Source organism: Dama dama, chromosome 11 (assembly GCF_033118175.1).
Source record: "Dama dama isolate Ldn47 chromosome 11, ASM3311817v1, whole genome shotgun sequence".
In the NCBI taxonomy this organism is placed as follows: domain Eukaryota; kingdom Metazoa; phylum Chordata; class Mammalia; order Artiodactyla; family Cervidae; genus Dama; species Dama dama.
The window spans coordinates 10569552-10588153 of NC_083691.1; the positions used below are offsets into that span (position 1 = coordinate 10569552).

The window sequence follows — 18602 nt, forward strand, 5'->3', positions numbered from 1 at the left end:
TCTCCATACATCAATTGTTTCCTTATGACTGATTCCTACAGTGGATTAACTGAATGAAATTTAGTATGTGAACCTTATTTTAAGGCCTTATACACATAATGCCCCAAAGATGTATAACAATCGATATCACTGTCAGCAATGTGTTAAGGTTGACAGTTTCAGTCATGGATGTGATCATTTCTATTAATAAAAGTTATTCTCATTTCCCCTTCTTACCATGGGTGACTTCATCCATGTCTGGACTAGTGACAGAATCTTTACCCCCAAAATCAGAGCTGCACTCAGATCTCAGATCTTCAATCTTATTGGGAATATCCTCAGAGGTTGCACTTATGCCTTCAGAAAAAAAAAAAAAATATATGGTAAAAAAATAAACAGCAAGAACAACAAAATAACCACACAAAAAGTATATGAAGTTTGGAGAAATGTATATAGTCTCACATTTTTTTGTGTCCCATTCTTTACAAGGGAGCTGTTTGGTATTATGTCCTTTCTTGTACTATGCTTAAATATATTTACTTTGATTTGTACAACATAATCAGAATTACCACACAACAGCTAAATACAGCAGCAGAGGCTACCAAGAACAGATAGTTATAGAGGGAACACACACAGACCGTCTATCAACTACTCTGACAGGCTCTATAAAGGCACATGTTAACTTCTCATAGATGTCAGGTCCCGTAGAAATAACTGTTTCCTGGGACTTACTCAGATCTTAGACAAAATATATATCTTTGCTATTGACTTTATAGAGGGGGACGTGGGAACACACCTTCAAGTCCTTATTCCTTAAAACAAGACAGACATACCCGACACAACACTGAGGCCTGGTGTGCTGGGGCGGGAACTGACCTCCCTGACGTCCGTGTCATCAGACGTGCTGCCCAGTCCCGAGCAGCTCTCCAGTTCCTGTAGCCGCTCTTCCTGCTTTAGATCTGGGGCCTCTAAGCAGAAGAAGTGAGGCACCACGTTACTGATTCTGCTAGCACATCAGCTTCAGCTTTTGTGACCCAGATGAAGAAAGCTACTGGGGCATGAATGGACTCAGTGCAAACAGACTTCCAAGTCTGGACCAGTTAGCAAAGCCAGTTAGATCAAATGTTAAAGTCAAGGTTGTGGTTTTTATCCCGATACAGGCCAGTTCACTGTGCACAGATGAAAACTCTGCTTCCAGATCACTAATCTCAGAGTATTCTTTCTTCTGGTTAAAAGTAAACTAAACAAAAGAATATAGGTGAGCTTGCCATTAAATCAACCACTTTCTAAAAAATAACTCCTATGGATGCTCAGCAGTGAGCTAATCCTACTGTCTCCTTATGGACAGGTTAGCATGTCTGAATGTGGTATAAGGTTAAAAAACACATACCAAAACCACTTCATATTTTTGAGCCAAGCAGATGAAACAGAATGTAATTCAGATACACAGTTGCTTATATTTGCATCCTGGTAGTTGATATTTAGTTGAAGACAAGGATTTAAATTCATAAGCAGAAAAAAGCAGACACGCAATACACAAGAGAAAGTACAAAATACACCTGGCAGGCTACAGTCCACGGGGCCCAACAGTCGGACGTTACCGAGCGGCTAAACCACCACCGCATTTATAACCCTGCACAAAGTAATTCTTGGGATTCCAGAGTCTCAATGTCAATGCATTTCAAAACTACATGTGGTATCTTTGGGTTAAATTCTCCAAATCTACACATGCTTATTACCAGGTATCCAACCACTCAAGGTTCAAGCTGTGCTGCTATGCTTCTCTTGCAGTAAGTTAGTGGGAGACATTGAACTCAATGTCCCACATAGAATCCTGATAAGTTACTAACAGTTGCTTTCAAGATAACTGAACCGAGTCAGCACCTGCTATCTTAGCCTCTGCCATCCAACGCTACATTTTTTCTTGATGGACAGAAAACATCCTGAACTAATTTTCCATTTGAAGTTCTGAGCAAAGTTATTGCCTCATACTTGTCAAACGTATATCTGACAAAAGGTATACTTAATATAGAAATTAGGATGCCTTACATTTAAAACTTCTGTGCAAATAAAAAAAGCAAACAATGACAGCATACTAACCTGAGTCACTTGGCAATACCTCTACACTCCAAGCTTCGCTGGTTGTCTCTGATATGGTAGAACCAGTGCAGGGGTCAAGAAGCACTGACCCTGAGCCTGGTAGGCACAGTAAACTGCCTAACACGTTCTCTGCTGCTGCACCTGTATAACCAACAGGGAGCAAAGGGTTAATAGAGATCCTCAGGGAAAGCGCAGAGATAATGGGAAAAGGGCAAATACAAAGCTAACAAAATGTCTCTACTCACAAGAAAAAAGCCAAGGTAAGAGTAATTTCAATCAATAAAACCACTAAAAAACACAAATTTCCCACTTGGGTCACAATAACACAAGTTCCTTTTCATCAGTTTCCTACTGTTCACCTTGGTCTCCACTGAGAAAACATAGCTCATTAGGTCAAGTCATTTCAACTAGCTTTCACTCTTGTTTTTCAGCAAATTTTGTGTGTCCTCAGCACTTCTCTAACAATTATAGTCCTTCAGGGATTAAAAACACTCGGAGACACTTAACCACAGAAAGTTATACTGGCCAAATGTTTTTTTCTGGCACATTAGCCACATATTCAGAGAAATAAAGTATATCTGCAGGGAAATACACATCTCCTTTGTAGCATTCATTCAATGCAAATGTAGCTTATTGCCCAAATACAGCTCACCTACAGGAAAAATATCACTTTGACATATGGAACAAAATAATGCAAAACCAACTGAGAAATCTATTTATACTTCTTAAAAATGCAAACAGAAAGGTTAAACATTATTGTACACCTGTGTTAAAAATAGTCAGGTTCCAAACGCTCCACTACTTCTGATTAAACCTAATAAAATTCTATTTCAGGAGATGAAGAACTTTTGGAAAAAGGTCACTAGCAAAAGTTACCTTTTAAAGATACGTCACAGTTACCAAGGGGAAAAGATGGGGGGCGGGGGTGGATTAAGAGTCTGAGGTTAGCATATGCACACTTCCACATATGGAATATATGGTCATTAGGAACCTAGCGTACAGCACAGGGAACTATGCTCGATGTTCTGTAATAATCTACATGGGAAAAGAATCTAGAAAAGAGTAGACAGATGTGTATGTGTAACTGAATCACAACTAACGCAACACTGTAAATCAACTATACCCTGATAACAAAATTTAAAAATTTTTAAATAAAAGAAAGATATGTCATGAAATAATTACAAATAAAATAATGTCTGGAACACGCCTAAACACAATCACATAATCAGGAGAGGGGATGAAAAGGTAGAAGAAGAGATGAAACAAAACTGGCCAGGTGTGTATGTGTAATTGTTGCATCTGGGTGATGGGTAATGGTGCTCAGTATACTGTTCTCTCCTGTATTTGTTTGAAATGGTCCATGATTTAAAAAGAAAATAAAAATAAAAATTTTAAAAATTAAAAAAAAAAGAAAAGAAAGATGGTGATTACAAGACTGTGTGACTCTTTCAGAAGGGACAGAACACTATCCTTAAAAGGGTAACTTTAACACATGGAAACTGTATCTTGATAAACTTGATACTAGAAAAACAGAAACAGAGAAAACTGTTCCTTGCTTTGGAGCTGAATTAAACCTTCCAGAAGCAAATTCAGTTTTTGAGAATGTCAATATCATATTACTCTGAAAGGCTTTATGGCTATAACCTGTAAGAATTTTCATTTTAAGGCAAAATGTTTAGTTTCAAAAGAAGAATATGCTAATCATAGACTAATATGTTAATCATAGGCTCTGCAAACAAGAATTGACAAAGAGATAATTCAAAAGATTGGCTCTTTTTTGTATGAGGAGGAACCCTTAAATGCAGAACAGAGAAAATACTACTTATTTTCAATAAAGAGAAAAAAAAAATACACAAATGCCTTGTCACATACAATTATATCAGTTTCCCAGTTACTGTTAACACACACACCATGTTTGTTAGAGCACGCAAGCTCCCTCCCATGAAGGGTGGGTGGATACGAATAACTGAACAGCAATCTTCCAGAGACATTCAGCAGCAGTTACCTGCTATTTCTTGCAAGCGATCTTCATCAATGTTAGGGTCAAAATCACTCCCCAATACATCTGTACTCCACGTCTCACTCACTGTTTCTGATATATCCCTGTCATCCGTGAGTCCCATCATGTCACGGATTTCAAACTTCCGGAGCTTATCATCGAGATTATCCTGTGTAGTAGCTAGCAAAAGCAAAATTAAGCACTTTAAAAATCATAGCATGGAAATGGTAGAGCCCCCATTAAATATATTTGAGCAGGGTACTTCATAACATTATAAAACAGCCTATTAATAGCTGGAAGGGACCTATTCTTCTCAGTGGAGGAAGCGCCCCAGAATTCCTGATACAGGGTAACTTGCTATAGCTCCCCTACAATCTTTTCTCTTGCAGATCAACTTGACTTACTAACTCTATTAGATTCTGGAAGCATTTACTGAGCATCTAATACATACAAGGCTCTATGCTGGAGACTGAGGGAAGGCACCAACATGATGAAAGGCCTGTCCCTGTGTTCAGAGGTTCTACAGTCTGGTGGAGAGATGCGAGCTCTAACACAAGGTAGGGTGACATCCAGCTGTAACTAAGCTTCGAAGGAGGAGCAATGAGAGCCCAGAGGAGCAATAAATTTCCATTGGGCGTATGAGGGTTGAGGTCACAGCACAAGAAAGTTCTCTCGAGTCAGAACAGAAGTCTCTTCCCCCTGGTGGATGGTGGGGGTGGTTTTTTTAGGGGGGGGCTATGTCATTTAGTTCAGTTTGCAGCATCTCACTTAACCAACCAGGGGCTGAAACTGAGCAAGTGCAGTGAAAGCACGGAATCCTAACCACTAGGTCACCGAGGAATTCCCCGAGAAGGCCATGTTGAGTGAACTCAGTTCTGTCTTCTGGAATGACACCAAAGTATAATCCTTTCCCCTCAGGGCAGTCTTTAAAATATTCACCAATAACTACCTTGTCCTCTCCAATTTTTCTCTTTTCAAGGTCAGCATTTCTCCATTTCTTTGACTAGGTTTCACAAAAAGAATGAATCAACATAGAAGCCTTTCCTCCTCCTCCAAGCACTAAAATGCTATCTAGCCTTCAAAGCAAAGGACAAGGTCAATGCCACCTTCTCCATTGAATTCCCTAATAACTACAGGGGAGTTGTATCTTACTCGCCTAAAAACAAGTACATACTAAAAAAATTACTTTTGAAATCCCTTAGATTCACTCATAATGTATGGTATATGTGGTTTCCTATATGCCTGTTTGTGGCTATCTGACAAAGCCAGTTTTCCCTCAGTTTTGGAACATATTGTGTAACTTTGATGTAGAGATGACAAAGACTCTTTCTTTGAGGAAACTTCAGTCAGGCCCTTCTGAACTCTCTTCTGCCTTAGGCTTCAACTTTGCCCCCCCCCCCCCCCACCGCCCCCCGCCCCCCACACACACAAAATCATAGCATGGCTACCATTTTAAAAATCAACTTTAAAGAACTTTATGTCTTTAAACTCCAAGGTATATATTTGAATACTAACATTCAGCACACAGTACCAAAACACGGAATTGTTCCTTCATGGATGTACTCCTTCCCTCTCTGAACCAAGCTCGACATATGTGCTCCCCCTTCTGGTCAGTTAACTGGGGCAGTTGATGTTATCAACTGTCTCCCTGTCCTCTACAGTGTGACACTGTTCAAGAATTGGGATATACGCCCCCTTCTTTGAATTTGGACAGGCCTGGTAACTTGCTTTGTCCGAAAGGATAAAGAGGAAGTGTGCCAATTGCGAGGTTAGGCCTCAAGAGATCTTACAAACATCTGCTCTCTCTCATCCTTGCTTCTGCCCCGAGGACAAGCTGAAACCAGCTTTTTAGGGGAGGAGGAACCACATGGAACAAAGCAAAGGTCATCCTAGACTAGCCAGCTCCCCACTGACCAACAGATGTCCAGCTAAAATTAGCAGAGCTCCCTACTTGACTACCGGTGATCCAAGATGTACGAGGGCCCAGATTCTATCCCTGGTCAAGGAACTGCATCCCACAAGCTGTAACTAAGAGTTCACAAGCTACAACTAAGGGTCCTTCATGCTGCAACCAAGACCTGGCACAGCCAAATCAATAAATATTTTTAAAAAGAATACCAGAATCCCCTAAAAGGTTTGTTAAAGAAGTGATATTCTTTCAACTTCCATCTTAAGCTAATATTATTTTAGGTTTCTGCTTTTTGCAGAAAATTTAATCCTAAATAACATAGTGACTCAATGTATGACAAAAACCACTACAATACTGTAAAGTAATTAGCCTCCAACTAATAAAAATAAATGAAAAAATAATAATAATTCAAGCTTTCAAAAAAAAAAAAAAATAGTGACAAACTGATTGAGTAAAACTCAGCCTTACTTTTATTCAACCAACCTGACTGGAAACCCTCTTTTCTTTTCTAAAAAGAGATTAAACCAGGATCTCTAGAAATGAGACATAGGAAATGCCTTTTTTTTTTCTTTTTTCCTAACGCCCCACGTGATTTTTACACCCACTTAAGTCATTGCCTTAAATCCAGCTGAAGGCAATAAACATTCCCATAAAATCCACCAGTGATTTTTAAATGAAAAAATCCAAAGAACTTTTTCTGAAAGGACAACAGGGATCCATCTGCTTTTCATCCTAACTTCACATCGTCACCCTACTTGACAGTTCCTGAGAAAGTACTATGATTTCCCAGCTCCTTGACTTGCTTATACTATTAATATTACTTTACCTAGAGTATCTCTAGTTTCAGCTAATGCCAATGCCAGCCAGGCTTTTAGGCTACTATTTTCTCCCTATAAGCTTTTCCCTACACTTTGAACCACATGTATTTCTTACCCAGAACTGCCAATACACTTTTATGATAATTTTAATCATTTGTGTACCATTTTCACCCTATTCTAAGTTCCTTGAGCCCTCAGAATTTATCTTAGTACCCCTTAAAATCGTAATACTACAGAACTGAAATACCAAATATTATACAACTCAAGCAATGCATCTTAATTCTTCTATGTAATTTAAGCCTAAAATAATCCACTTAGCAACTAAACATTTTTTTTTTTTTTTTTTTTTTGCTGCACCTTGCAGCTTACAGGATCTGAGTTCCCTGACCAGGGACTGAAGCAGGCCATGACACTGAAAGTGCCAAGTCCTAAGCGCTGGGCTGCCAGGGAATTCCCAACTAAACACATCTTTAAGAACTGTAGGAACTATGAACAAATGCCAGTTTAATGGTCAGTATGCAATCAACTGAGCACAGCCCAAGCGCAGGGAAACAGAATGCTCGTTCTGTGACCAGGTGGATTCTTCGCGCAGGGACACAGAATGCTCATTCTGTGACCAGGTGGATTCTTCGCACAGGGACACAGAATGCTCCTTCCGTGACCAGGTGAACTCTTCGCTGCTGAGCAGCTGAACTCGACCTCACTGTACCTTGCTCGTGCTCCAACAACTGCAGAGCTTCAACTCCATTGCTCCCAGAAGGCCCTGCTCCAAGTTCTGACACAGACTCCCCCTCCAGGTCCAGTGAGGACACCGAATTAGAACGATTTGAAGGACCTAGAGAGACATTTATACTGTGAGTGAACTTTACAAGACAGTCATGAGCCGCCATGTAATGTTTCATGCCTCGATAAGAAAATAAAAGACTGATTAAAGTGCTTTTAATGCTGTTACGCCATAAAAATAAACACACCCTTTAGCCAGAAATGCTTTTAGAAATTTATCCAAGGAACTAATCAAAACTCCATCTAAGGCTGCTTGTTGCAAGACTTCTTATAATGTCTAAAAAGTGGATACAATCTACTTGTGTAATCATAGAAAAAAGTTTAAATATATTATGAGAAATGCCCATTTGAAGTTAAAGAAAGCAGCCATTAGAAACCATGTTATTTAATAGTCAATTACAAAGGGAAATGTTACTGTTACATGGTTAAACCAAAAAAGTTGCAAAACAGCATAAGTCTAATTTTGCTATAAATAAACCAAAATGTTAACTGTTATTAATAGAATGGTAAGGTCACAGATGGTTCAATTTTTTCCCTTCATTTTCTAGAATGAATGTACATTACTTACATTTTTAAAAGTGAGGGGGAAAAAAGGAAAAGTTATTACTGTTTATGTTTATCCTAAAATGTTAATCAGAGGGGAGGAGCCAAGATGGCGGAGGAATAGGACGTGGAGACCACTTTCTCCCCTACAAATTCATCGAAAAAAACAATTCAACGCAGAGCAAACTTCACAAAACAACTTCTGATCGCTAGCTGAGGACATGAGGAGCCCAGAAAAGCAGCCCATTGTCTTCGAAAGGAGGTAGGACAAAATATAAAAGATTAAAAGAGAGACAAAAGAACTAGGGACGGAGACCCGTCCCAGAAAGGGAGTCTTAATAAAGAAAGTTTCCAAACATCAGGAAACTCTCTCACTGGCGGGTCTGGGGGAAGTTTTCGAATCTCGGAGGGCAACCTAACTGGGAGGAAAAATAAATAAAACCCACAGATTATGTGCCTAAAAGCAACTCCCAGCAAAAAGTACCCCAGACGCCCGCATCTGCCACCAGCAAGTGGGGGCGGAACGGAGAGGAGCGGGCGGCATTGCTGAGGGTAAGGACCGGGCCTGAGGGCAATCAGAGGGAGCTTTTGTGAGATACCAACTTCAACAGTGGGACAGCAAAAGAGAGAGAAAATTAACCGGCCCGAACACACTGCCGGCCGTTCGCAGAACAAAGGGTCTGAGCAAGTCCAGAGGAGCTAGCAGGCTGCAAACCGGCCCAGCCCCGCCAGAGGCAGGAGGCAGGGGGGAGGGGAAAGGGGAAAACTCGGCCCAAAGATGGCATCCCCTACCACACCGCAAACAGGCCTCCAGTTTCTAACCAAAGGCTTCCTGAGATTCTGGATGGTCGACATCCGCCAGGAGGGTCGCGGCTAAACTCAAGGCGCACGCACCCGACCGGCGCGGGCGGAAACTGAGGCTGGGGCCGGCGGGGCGAAGGTGTACCACACCCGGGGAGAGTGCGCCCGTCAAGCTCCTGGCTGCCTGAGCTGCTCAGGCCGGGGAAGGCACAAAACGCAGGCGCAACCGAGTCCGCGCTTTTGTGGAATACCGGAAAACTGGAACTGCACGCAAAGCAGGGCCCGCTCCATATAGAGCAGCCAGCAGCCTGAGCAGCGTAGACGGGGAAAAGAGCGCCCCTCCCTCCCCGCAGAGCGACGGAACTAGCGAACCTGAACAAGAGACCACCTCCGCCCGCCTGTGTCAGGGCGGAAATGAGGCACTGAAGAGACCGGCAAACAGAAGCCAAATAAACAAAGGGAACCGTTTCAGAAGGGACCAGTGCAACAGAGTAAAATCCCTGTAGATAACACCGACTACACCGGAAGGGGCCTGTAGATATCGAGAAGTGTAAGCTGGAACGAGGAGCTATCTGAAACTGAACCGAACCCACACTGACCGCAACAGCTCCAGAGAAATTCCTAGATATATTTTTACTTTTTTTTTTTAATTAAAAAAAATTTTTTTTCTTTTCTATTTTTTCTCTTTTCTTTTAAAATTCCCTATTACTCCCCCATTACTCCTTAACTTTCATTTTCATATGTTTTTACGATTTTTTTAATTAGGAAAAATTTTTTTCTTGTTTTTTTTTTCTTTCTCTCTTATTTCTTTTAAAGGCCTCTATTACTCCTTTACTACTCCTTAATTTTCATTTTCATTTCACTATAACCTTCCAAAAAAAAAAAAAGGGAGAAGCCCTATTTTTAAACTGAACTTCATATATATTTCTAAAATTTTTTTTGTTTTTGTTTTTAATATTGTATTTTTAAGAGTCTAACCTCTACTCTAGACTTTTAATCTTTGTTTTTCAGTATGTGATATAAATTGTGGACATTTAAGAATCCAATATTCAGTTCCCATTTTTACTCAGGAGTGTGTTGATTACTCTCTCTCACTTTTGACTCTCTGTTTTCTACCTCAGAACACCTCTATTTCCTCCTTTCCCCTTCTCTTCCCAATCCAATTCTGTGAATCTTTGTAGGTGACTGGGCTACAGAGAACACTTTGGGAACAGACAACTGCATAGATGTGTCTCTCTCCTCTTGAGTCCCCCTTTTTCTCCTCCTGCTCATCTCTATCTCCCTCCTCCCTCTCCTCTTTTTCATGTAACTCTGTGAACCTCTCTGGGTGTCCCTCACGGCAGAGAATCTCTTCACCATTAACCTAGAAGTTTTATTATCAGTGCTGTATAGTTGGAGAAGTCTTGAGACTACTGTAAGAATAAAACTGAAATCCAGAGGCAGGAGACTTAAGCCCAAAACCTGAGAACACCAGAAAACTCCTGACTACACGGAACATTAAGTAATAAGAGACCATCCAAAAGCCTCCATACCTACACTGAAACCAACCACCACCCAAGAGCCAGTAAGTTTCAGAGCAAGACATACCACACAAATTCTCCAGCAATGCAGGAACATAGCCCTGATCAACTTACAGGCTGCCCAAAGTCACACCTAACACATAGACCCATCTCAAAACTCATTACTGGGCACTCCATTGCACTCCAGAGAGAAGAAATCCAGTTCCATGCACCAGAACACCGACGCAAGCTTCCCTAACCAGGAAACCTTGACAAGCCAATCGTCCAACCCCACTCACTGGGTGAAGCCTCCACAATAAAAAGGAACCACAGACCTCCAGAATACAGAAAGCCCACTCCAGACACAGCAATCTAAACAAGATGAAAAGGCAGAGAAATACCCAACAGGTAAAGGAACATGAAAAATGCCCACCAAGTCAAACAAAAGAGGAGGAGATAGGGAATCTACCTGAAAAAGAATTTAGAATAATGATAATAAAAATGATAAAAAACCTTGAAAACAAAATGGAGTTACAGATAAATAGCCTGGAGACAAAGATTGAGAAGATGCAAGAAATGTTTAATAAAGACCTAGAAGAAATAAAAAAAGAGTCAATTAAAAATGAATAATGCAATAAATGAGATCAAAAACACTCTGGAGGGAACCAAGAGTAGAATAACGGAGACAGAAGATAGGATAAGTGAGGTGGAAGATAAAATGGTGGACATAAATGAAGCAGAGAGGAAAAAAGAAAAAAGAATCAAAAGAAATGAGGACAACCTCAGGGACCTCTGGGACAATGTGAAACACCCCAACATTCGAATCATAGGAGTCCCAGAAGAAGAAGACAAAAAGAAAGGCCATGAGAAAATACTCGACGAGATAATAGCTGAAAACTTCCCTAAAACGGGGAAGGAAATAGCCACCCAAGTCCAAGAAACCCAGAGTCCCAAACAGGATAAACCCAAGGCGAAACACCCCAAAACACATATTAATCAAATTAACAAAGATCAAACACAAAGAACAAATATTAAAAGCAGTAAGGGAGAAACAACAAATAACACACAAAGGGATTCCCATAAGGATAACAGCTGATTTATCAATAGAAACCTTCCAGGCCAGGAGGGAATGGCAGGACATACTTAAAGTAATGAAAGAGAATAACCTACAACCTAGATTACTGTACCCAGCAAGGATCTCATTCAGATATGAAGGAGAATTCAAAAGCTTTACAGACAAGCAGAAGCTGAGAGAATTCAGCACCACCAAACCAGCTCTTCAACAAATGCTAAAGGATCTTCTCTAGACAGGAAACACAGAAAGGTTGTATGAACGTGAACCCAAAACAACAAAGTAAATGGCAACGGGACCATACCTATCAATAATTACCTTAAATGTAAATGGGATGAATGCCCCAACCAAAAGACAAAGACTTGCTGAATGGATACAAAAACAAGACCCTATAAATGCTGTCTACAAGAGACCCACCTCAAAACAAGGGACACATACAGACTAAAAGTGAAGGGCTGGAAAAAAATATTTCACACAAACGGAGAACAAAAGAAAGCAGGAGTCGCAATACTCATATCAGATAAAATAGACTTTCAAATAAAGGCTGTGAAAAGAGACAAAGAAGGACACTACATAATGATCAAAGGGTCAGTCCAAGAAGAAGATATAACAATTATAAATATATATGCACCCAGCATAGGAGCACCGCAATATGTAAGGCAAACACTAATGAGTATGAAAGAGGAAATTAATAGTAACACAATAATAGTGGGAGACTTTAATACCCCACTCACAACTATGGATAGATCAACTAAACAGAAAATTAACAAGGAAACACAACCTTTAAATGACACAATGGACCAGCTAGACCTAATTGATATCTATAGGGCATTTCACCCAAAACAATCAACTTCACCTTTTTCTCAAGTGCACACGGAACCTTCTCCAGAATAGATCACATCCTGGGCCATAAATCTAGTCCTGGTAAATTCAAAAAAATTGAAATCATTCCAGTCATCTTTTCTGACCACAGTGCAATAAGATTAGATCTCAATTACCAGAAAAAAATTGTTAAAAATTCAAACATATGGAGGCTAAATAACACGCTTCTGAATAACCAACAAATCATAGAAGAAATAAAAAAAGAAATCAAAATATGCATAGAAATGAATGAAATTGAAAACACAACAACCCAAAACCTATGGGACACTGTAAAAGCAGTACTAAGGGGAAGGTTCATAGCAAGAACCTCAAGAAACAAGAAAAAAGTCAAATAAATAACCTAACTCTACACCTAAAGCAACTAGAGAAGGAAGAAATGAAGAACACCAAGGTTAGTAGAAGGAAAGAAATCTTAAAAATTAGGGCAGAAATAAATGCAAAAGAAACTAAAGAGACCATAGCAAAAGTCAACAAAGCTAAAAGCTGTTTTTTGAAAAAATAAACAAAATTGACAAACCATTAGCAAGACTCATTAAGAAACAAAGGTAGAAGAACCAAATTAACAAAATTAGAAATGAAAATGGAGAGATCACAACAGACAACACTGAAATACAAAGGATCATAAGAGACTACTACCAGCAGCTCTATGCCAATAAAATGGACAACTTGGAAGAAATGGACAAATTCTTAGAAAAGTATAACTTTCCAAAACTGAACCAGGAAGAAACAGAAGATCTTAACAGACCCATCACAAGCAAGGAAATTGAAACTGTAATCAGAAATCTTCCAGCAAACAAAAGCCCAGGACCAGATGGCTTCACAGCTGAATTCTACCAAAAATTTAGAGAAGAGTTAACACCTGTCTTACTCAAACTCTTCCAGAAAACTGCAGAAGAAGGTAAACTTCCAAACTCTTTCTATGAGGCCACTGTCACCCTAATTCCAAAACCAGACAAAGATGCCACAAAAAAAGAAAACTACAGGCCAATATCACTGATGAACACAGATGCAAAAATCCTTAACAAAATTCTAGCAAACAAAATCCAACAACATATTAAAAAAATCATACACCATGACCAAGTGGGCTTTATCCCAGGAATGCAATGATTCTTTAATATCTACATATCAATCAATGTAATACACAATATTAACAAATTGAAAGATAAAAACTATATGATTATCTCAATAGATGCAGAAAAAGCCTTTGACAAAATTCAACACCCATTTATGATTAAAACTCTCCAGAAAGCAGGAATAGAAGGAACATACCTCAACATAATAAAAGCTACATATGACAAACTCACAGCAAGCATTACCCTCAATGGTGAAAAATTGAAAGCATTTCCCCTAAAATCAGGAACAAGACAAGGGTGCCCACTCTCACCACTACTGTTCAACATAGTGTTGGAAGTTTTGGCCACAGCAATCAGAGCAGAAAAAGAAGTAAAAGGAATCCAGATAGGAAAAGAAGAAGTGAAACTCTCGCTTTTTGCAGATGACATGATCCTCTACATAGAAAATCCTAAAGACTCTACCAGAAAATTACTAGAGCTAATCAACGAATATAGTAAAGTTGCAGGATATAAAATTAACACACAGAAATCCCTTGCATTCCTATACACTAACAATGAGAAAACAGAAAGAGAAATTAAGGAAACAATACCATTCACCATTGCAACAAAAAGAATAAAATACTTAGGAGTATATCTACCTAAAGAAACAGAAGACCTATACATAGAAAACTATAAAACACTGATGAAAGACATCAAAGAGGACACAAACAGATAGAGAAACATACCGTGTTCATGGACTGGAAGAATCAATATTGTCAAAATGGCTATTCTACCCAAAGCAATCTATAGATTCAATGCAATCCCTATCAAGCTACCAACGGTATTTTTCACAGAACTAGAACAAATAATTTCTCAATTTGTATGGAAATACAAAAAACCTCGAATAGCCAAAGTAATCTTGAGAAAGAAGAATGGAACTGGAGGAATCAACCTGCCTGACTTCAGACTATACTACAAAGCCACAGTCACCAAGACAGTATGGTACTGGCACAAAGACAGAAATATAGATCAATGGAACAGAATAGAAAGCCCAGAGATAAATCCACGAACCTATGGACACCTTATCTTTGACAAAGGAGGCAAGGATATACAATGGAAAAGACAACCTCTTTAACAAGTGGTGCTGGGAAAACTGGTCAACCACTTGTAAAAGAATGAAACTAGAACACTTTCTAACACCATACACAAAAATAAACTCAAAATGGATTAAAGACCTAAATGTAAGACCAGAAACTACAAAACTCCTAGAGGAGAACATAGGCAAAACACTCTCTGACATAAATCACAGCAGGATCCTCTATGACCCACCTCCAAGAATATTGGAAATAAAAGCAAAACTAAACAAATGGGACCTAATGAAACGTAAAAGCTTTTGCACAACAAAGGAAACTATAAGCAGGGTGAAAAGACAGCCCTCAGATTGGGAGAAAATAATGGCAAACGAAGCAACAGACAAAGGATCAATCTCAAAAATATACAAGCAACTCCTGCAGCTCAATTCCAAAAAAATAAATGACCCAATCAAAAAATGGGCCAAAGAACTAAACAGACATTTCTCCAAAGAAGACATACAGATGGCTAACAAACACATGAAAAGATGCTCAACATCACTCATCATCAGAGAAATGCAAATCAAAACCTCAATGAGGTACCATTACACACCAGTCAGGATGGCTGCTATCCAAAAGTCTACAAGCAATAAATGCTGGAGAGGGTGTGGAGAAAAGGGAACCCTCTTACACTGTTGGTGGGAATGCAAACTAGTACAGTCGCTATGGAGAACAGTGTGGAGATTTCTTAAAAAACTGGAAATAGAACTGCCATATGACCCAGCAGCACCACTTCTGGGCATACACACCGAGGAAACCAGATCAGAAAGAGACACGTGCACCCCAATGTTCATCGCAGCACTGTTTATAATAGCCAGGACATGGAAGCAACCTAGATGCCCATCAGCAGACGAATGGATAAGGAAGCTGTGGTACATATACACCATGGAATATTACTCAGCCATTAAAAAGAATTCATTTGAATCAGTTCCAATGAGATGGATGAAACTGGAGCCCATTATACAGAGTGAAGTAAGCCAGAAAGATAAAGAACATTATAGCATACTAACACATATATATGGAATTTAGAAAGATGGTAATCATAACCCTATATGCAAAACAGAAAAAGAGACACAGATGTACAGAACAGACTTTTGGACTCTGTGGGAGAAGGTGAGGGGGGGGATGTTTCAAGAGAACAGCATCGAAACATGTATATTATCTATAGTGAAACAGATCACCAGCCCAGGTGGGATGCATGAGACAAGTGCTCGGGCCTGGTGCACTGGGAAGACCCAGAGGGATTGGGTAGAGAGGGAGGTGGGAGGGGGGATCAGGATGGGGAATACATGTAAATCCATGGCTGATTCATGTCAATGTATGACAAAACCCACTACAATACTGTAAAGTAATTAGCCTCCAACTAATAAAAATAAATGGAAAAAAAATAATAATAATAAAATAAAATGTTAATCAACTTGAAACTTTTCCATTAATAAAGCTTATGCTTGCACATGGAGTGACATATTCTCACTTTACAATCTTACCTTTTTATTTCCTTTTTAATTCCTATCCTATTTCCATTGTATCTTTCCGCTTCATTAAAAGGTTAAAAGCATACACAACGTCCTGAAATATTATGAGTCCATTTTTTCCATTTAGACATGCATTAATCCCTCTAAAGGAGCTCTATAAGAGTTGGTATATTTTAATACTAGTGAAATAAAACTCAGTATTATTCAAGTCTCAATAAAGACGTACATCTTCTCTACTTTATATGACCAAAGGTCTCTTGCCGTCTTAATTTTATTCAGAGAAATAATCTTTATAGCCAACTGTTCAAGATCATTAGAGGAAAACTTCATTACTCTCCTCGGTGAGAGGCACAGATGGCATAATTATAATTTATAAGGCTCCTTTAAAGAACACAAAACAAAATATTACTTGAATCACACAACTCCTTGAATGAAGTAACCCTTCACCTTCAGATATTCCTTCCAGATTATCACTGCACAGGGAGAAGCGCAAGGTTTTATCAGGTTTACCGTGGAGTTTGTTTTCATCGACAGGGACGTCTCCTTGTCCTCCATCCGAAAGCTGCATGTTGAGGACCTGAAAAATAAAATGCCATTAGTTTATCCCAACAGAAAGACTGCTGATAAGAAAAACAAACCACGGCAAATGCATATTTAATTTCTTCTTAACATTAAATGATCATTTTTAAACTAAAAACCCATTTACAGGGTCTAAGTGCCCCTGGGATGAAAGTACATCAATGAAGACTGAACCTGTGCCTTTCCATGACCCTACTGGTGTCAACGACTGAAGAGGCAATCAGATGTCAATGGCAGTTCAGGACTGCAGGAATCCAAGGCTTCAGAGCCAGCAGTCTGTCCCTGATGGTTAGAGGTTAAGACTCCCAGCTTCCATTGCAGCGGGAATGGGTTCAATCTCAGATTGGAGAACCAAAATCCCTCATGCTACACAGCATAGCCAAAAAAAAAAAAATCTAAATTTCTTAAGGTTAATAGCTAAAAGTGTATGTAGCAATACAATCATACCTCATTTTCTGACATCATCCCTGGAGTAAGCTGGGGACCTGTTCCTAAGGAAATGACCAACACCTCTTCTGGCTGCACCTCCTGGATGGTTTCTTGAGCTGATCCTTCATGGTCCATATGCAAGTCCATTAGCACATTAGTGCGGCTTCTGCTCCTAGTTGCTAACAAAAAAATTTCAAGTATGATAATTTACAGAAAAAACAAAATGAAGAAAATGGCACATTAATACAAAAATATATTTTCTATTAATGTAGAACGCTTGCGCATGCACAAAAAAAGACTGGTGAGAATGTGAATGAGAAAAAAAAAAAAAATATATATATATATATCTTCCCAGGTATCCTTCTAGTGACTGACACAAACTCTCCTTCAAAATTGATCCACAGAAACAATGATCCATGTTCACCTGACAGGGAGTGACAAACAGATTACACCTGCAGAACAGTAAACATGCCTCAATCACTTTAAGATGTGGGGGTGACAAGAAAAGCATTACTTTATTCTTTTATCTTTTCAAGATATCTTCAACTACTTCTACAACATAATGACTTAACTGCCACAGGTCTCCCATACTCATAACTACACTCACAAGCATTAGAAAACTTCATATGGAAATCCGATAGCCATACAGAGTTATACAGGTTAATTAGGCAACTGTTAATAAAACAGAATCAAAACCTTGTTTTTTCTGAACTGTATTAACCTCTTTTCAAAGATACAGAAGAGTTCTCTATGTTTGAATATACATTTCCTTTCTGCTTTATGGGAACAGTCTAAACTAATGAAGGATCTAATTATTTTGCAGTGCTTTTTCCCCTGTCTATAAGTAAGTAATAGCTTTAGAAAGTATTCCATCCTATAGATCTTGTAAGAACTTTGGAAACTGAAAAATTTAGATAGTTTGTAACAATTTCTCTATGAGTTTCAGTTCTTTGAGAAAAGTTTCAGTTTTCTTTCAGAGGCCATTACAATTTGATACAACCAGAATACTAAATAGATACTCTTTCTGTACAAAATAATCAAAAACACACACAAAGCCAAAACACTCAATAATAACAAAAGCCTTTCACCTTCAGTTTGAGTGAAAGCTGACCTACTTGAAGACAGAAACATAATCAATCACTTGTACTTTCAAAAACTCAAAGTACACACCAACTTCCAAAAGTCTAAAACAGGTTTCACTCACACCTCTCTTCACTGATTCTGTCTTCTCTTGAATTGTAAGCTTAAATTCAGCTTTATGAACAACTACATGAATCTTACAGGATAAACTTTACAATTTGTAAAAATGCAAGTAATCAAAATTCATGTAGCAATTTACATAAAGCAAAAGCAACATGCACATGGAGCACAATTTCATAAACTATTTCTTAAATAAAAGTTACATAAGAAGAGGAACAGCCTATTACCCACCAAACGGGGTTACTAGAGTAATATGAGCAGTAAGACTGGTGGCTGAGGAATCCCAGGCAGTGATGGCTGCTAACTGTTGTCCTGGGTTGCGAAGGCATTAAACAGAAAGAAAATCGACCCT

General features: G+C 39.0%; 1 protein-coding gene across 6 annotated transcripts in view; it reads right to left on the bottom strand.

Annotated features, from left to right (window-relative positions):
* The window catches only part of GAPVD1 (GTPase activating protein and VPS9 domains 1), a 71579-nt gene that overhangs the window by 25843 nt on the left and 27134 nt on the right, over positions 1 to 18602 (bottom strand). For 3 of the 6 annotated variants that reach the window (XM_061154659.1, XM_061154657.1, XM_061154656.1), the window contains exons 7-13: positions 17069 to 17229; positions 16490 to 16619; positions 7515 to 7640; positions 4085 to 4258; positions 2080 to 2220; positions 813 to 947; positions 217 to 336 (exon numbers count right to left, since the gene is read on the bottom strand). In XM_061154659.1, coding sequence (XP_061010642.1) covers positions 217 to 336; positions 813 to 947; positions 2080 to 2220; positions 4085 to 4258; positions 7515 to 7640; positions 16490 to 16619; positions 17069 to 17229 — 987 coding nt within the window. Of the gene's footprint in view, positions 1 to 216; positions 337 to 812; positions 948 to 2079; positions 2221 to 4084; positions 4259 to 7514; positions 7641 to 16489; positions 16620 to 17068; positions 17230 to 18602 lie in introns of those variants that run through there. The other 3 variants (XM_061154660.1, XM_061154658.1, XM_061154661.1) reach the window with 2 other exon arrangements.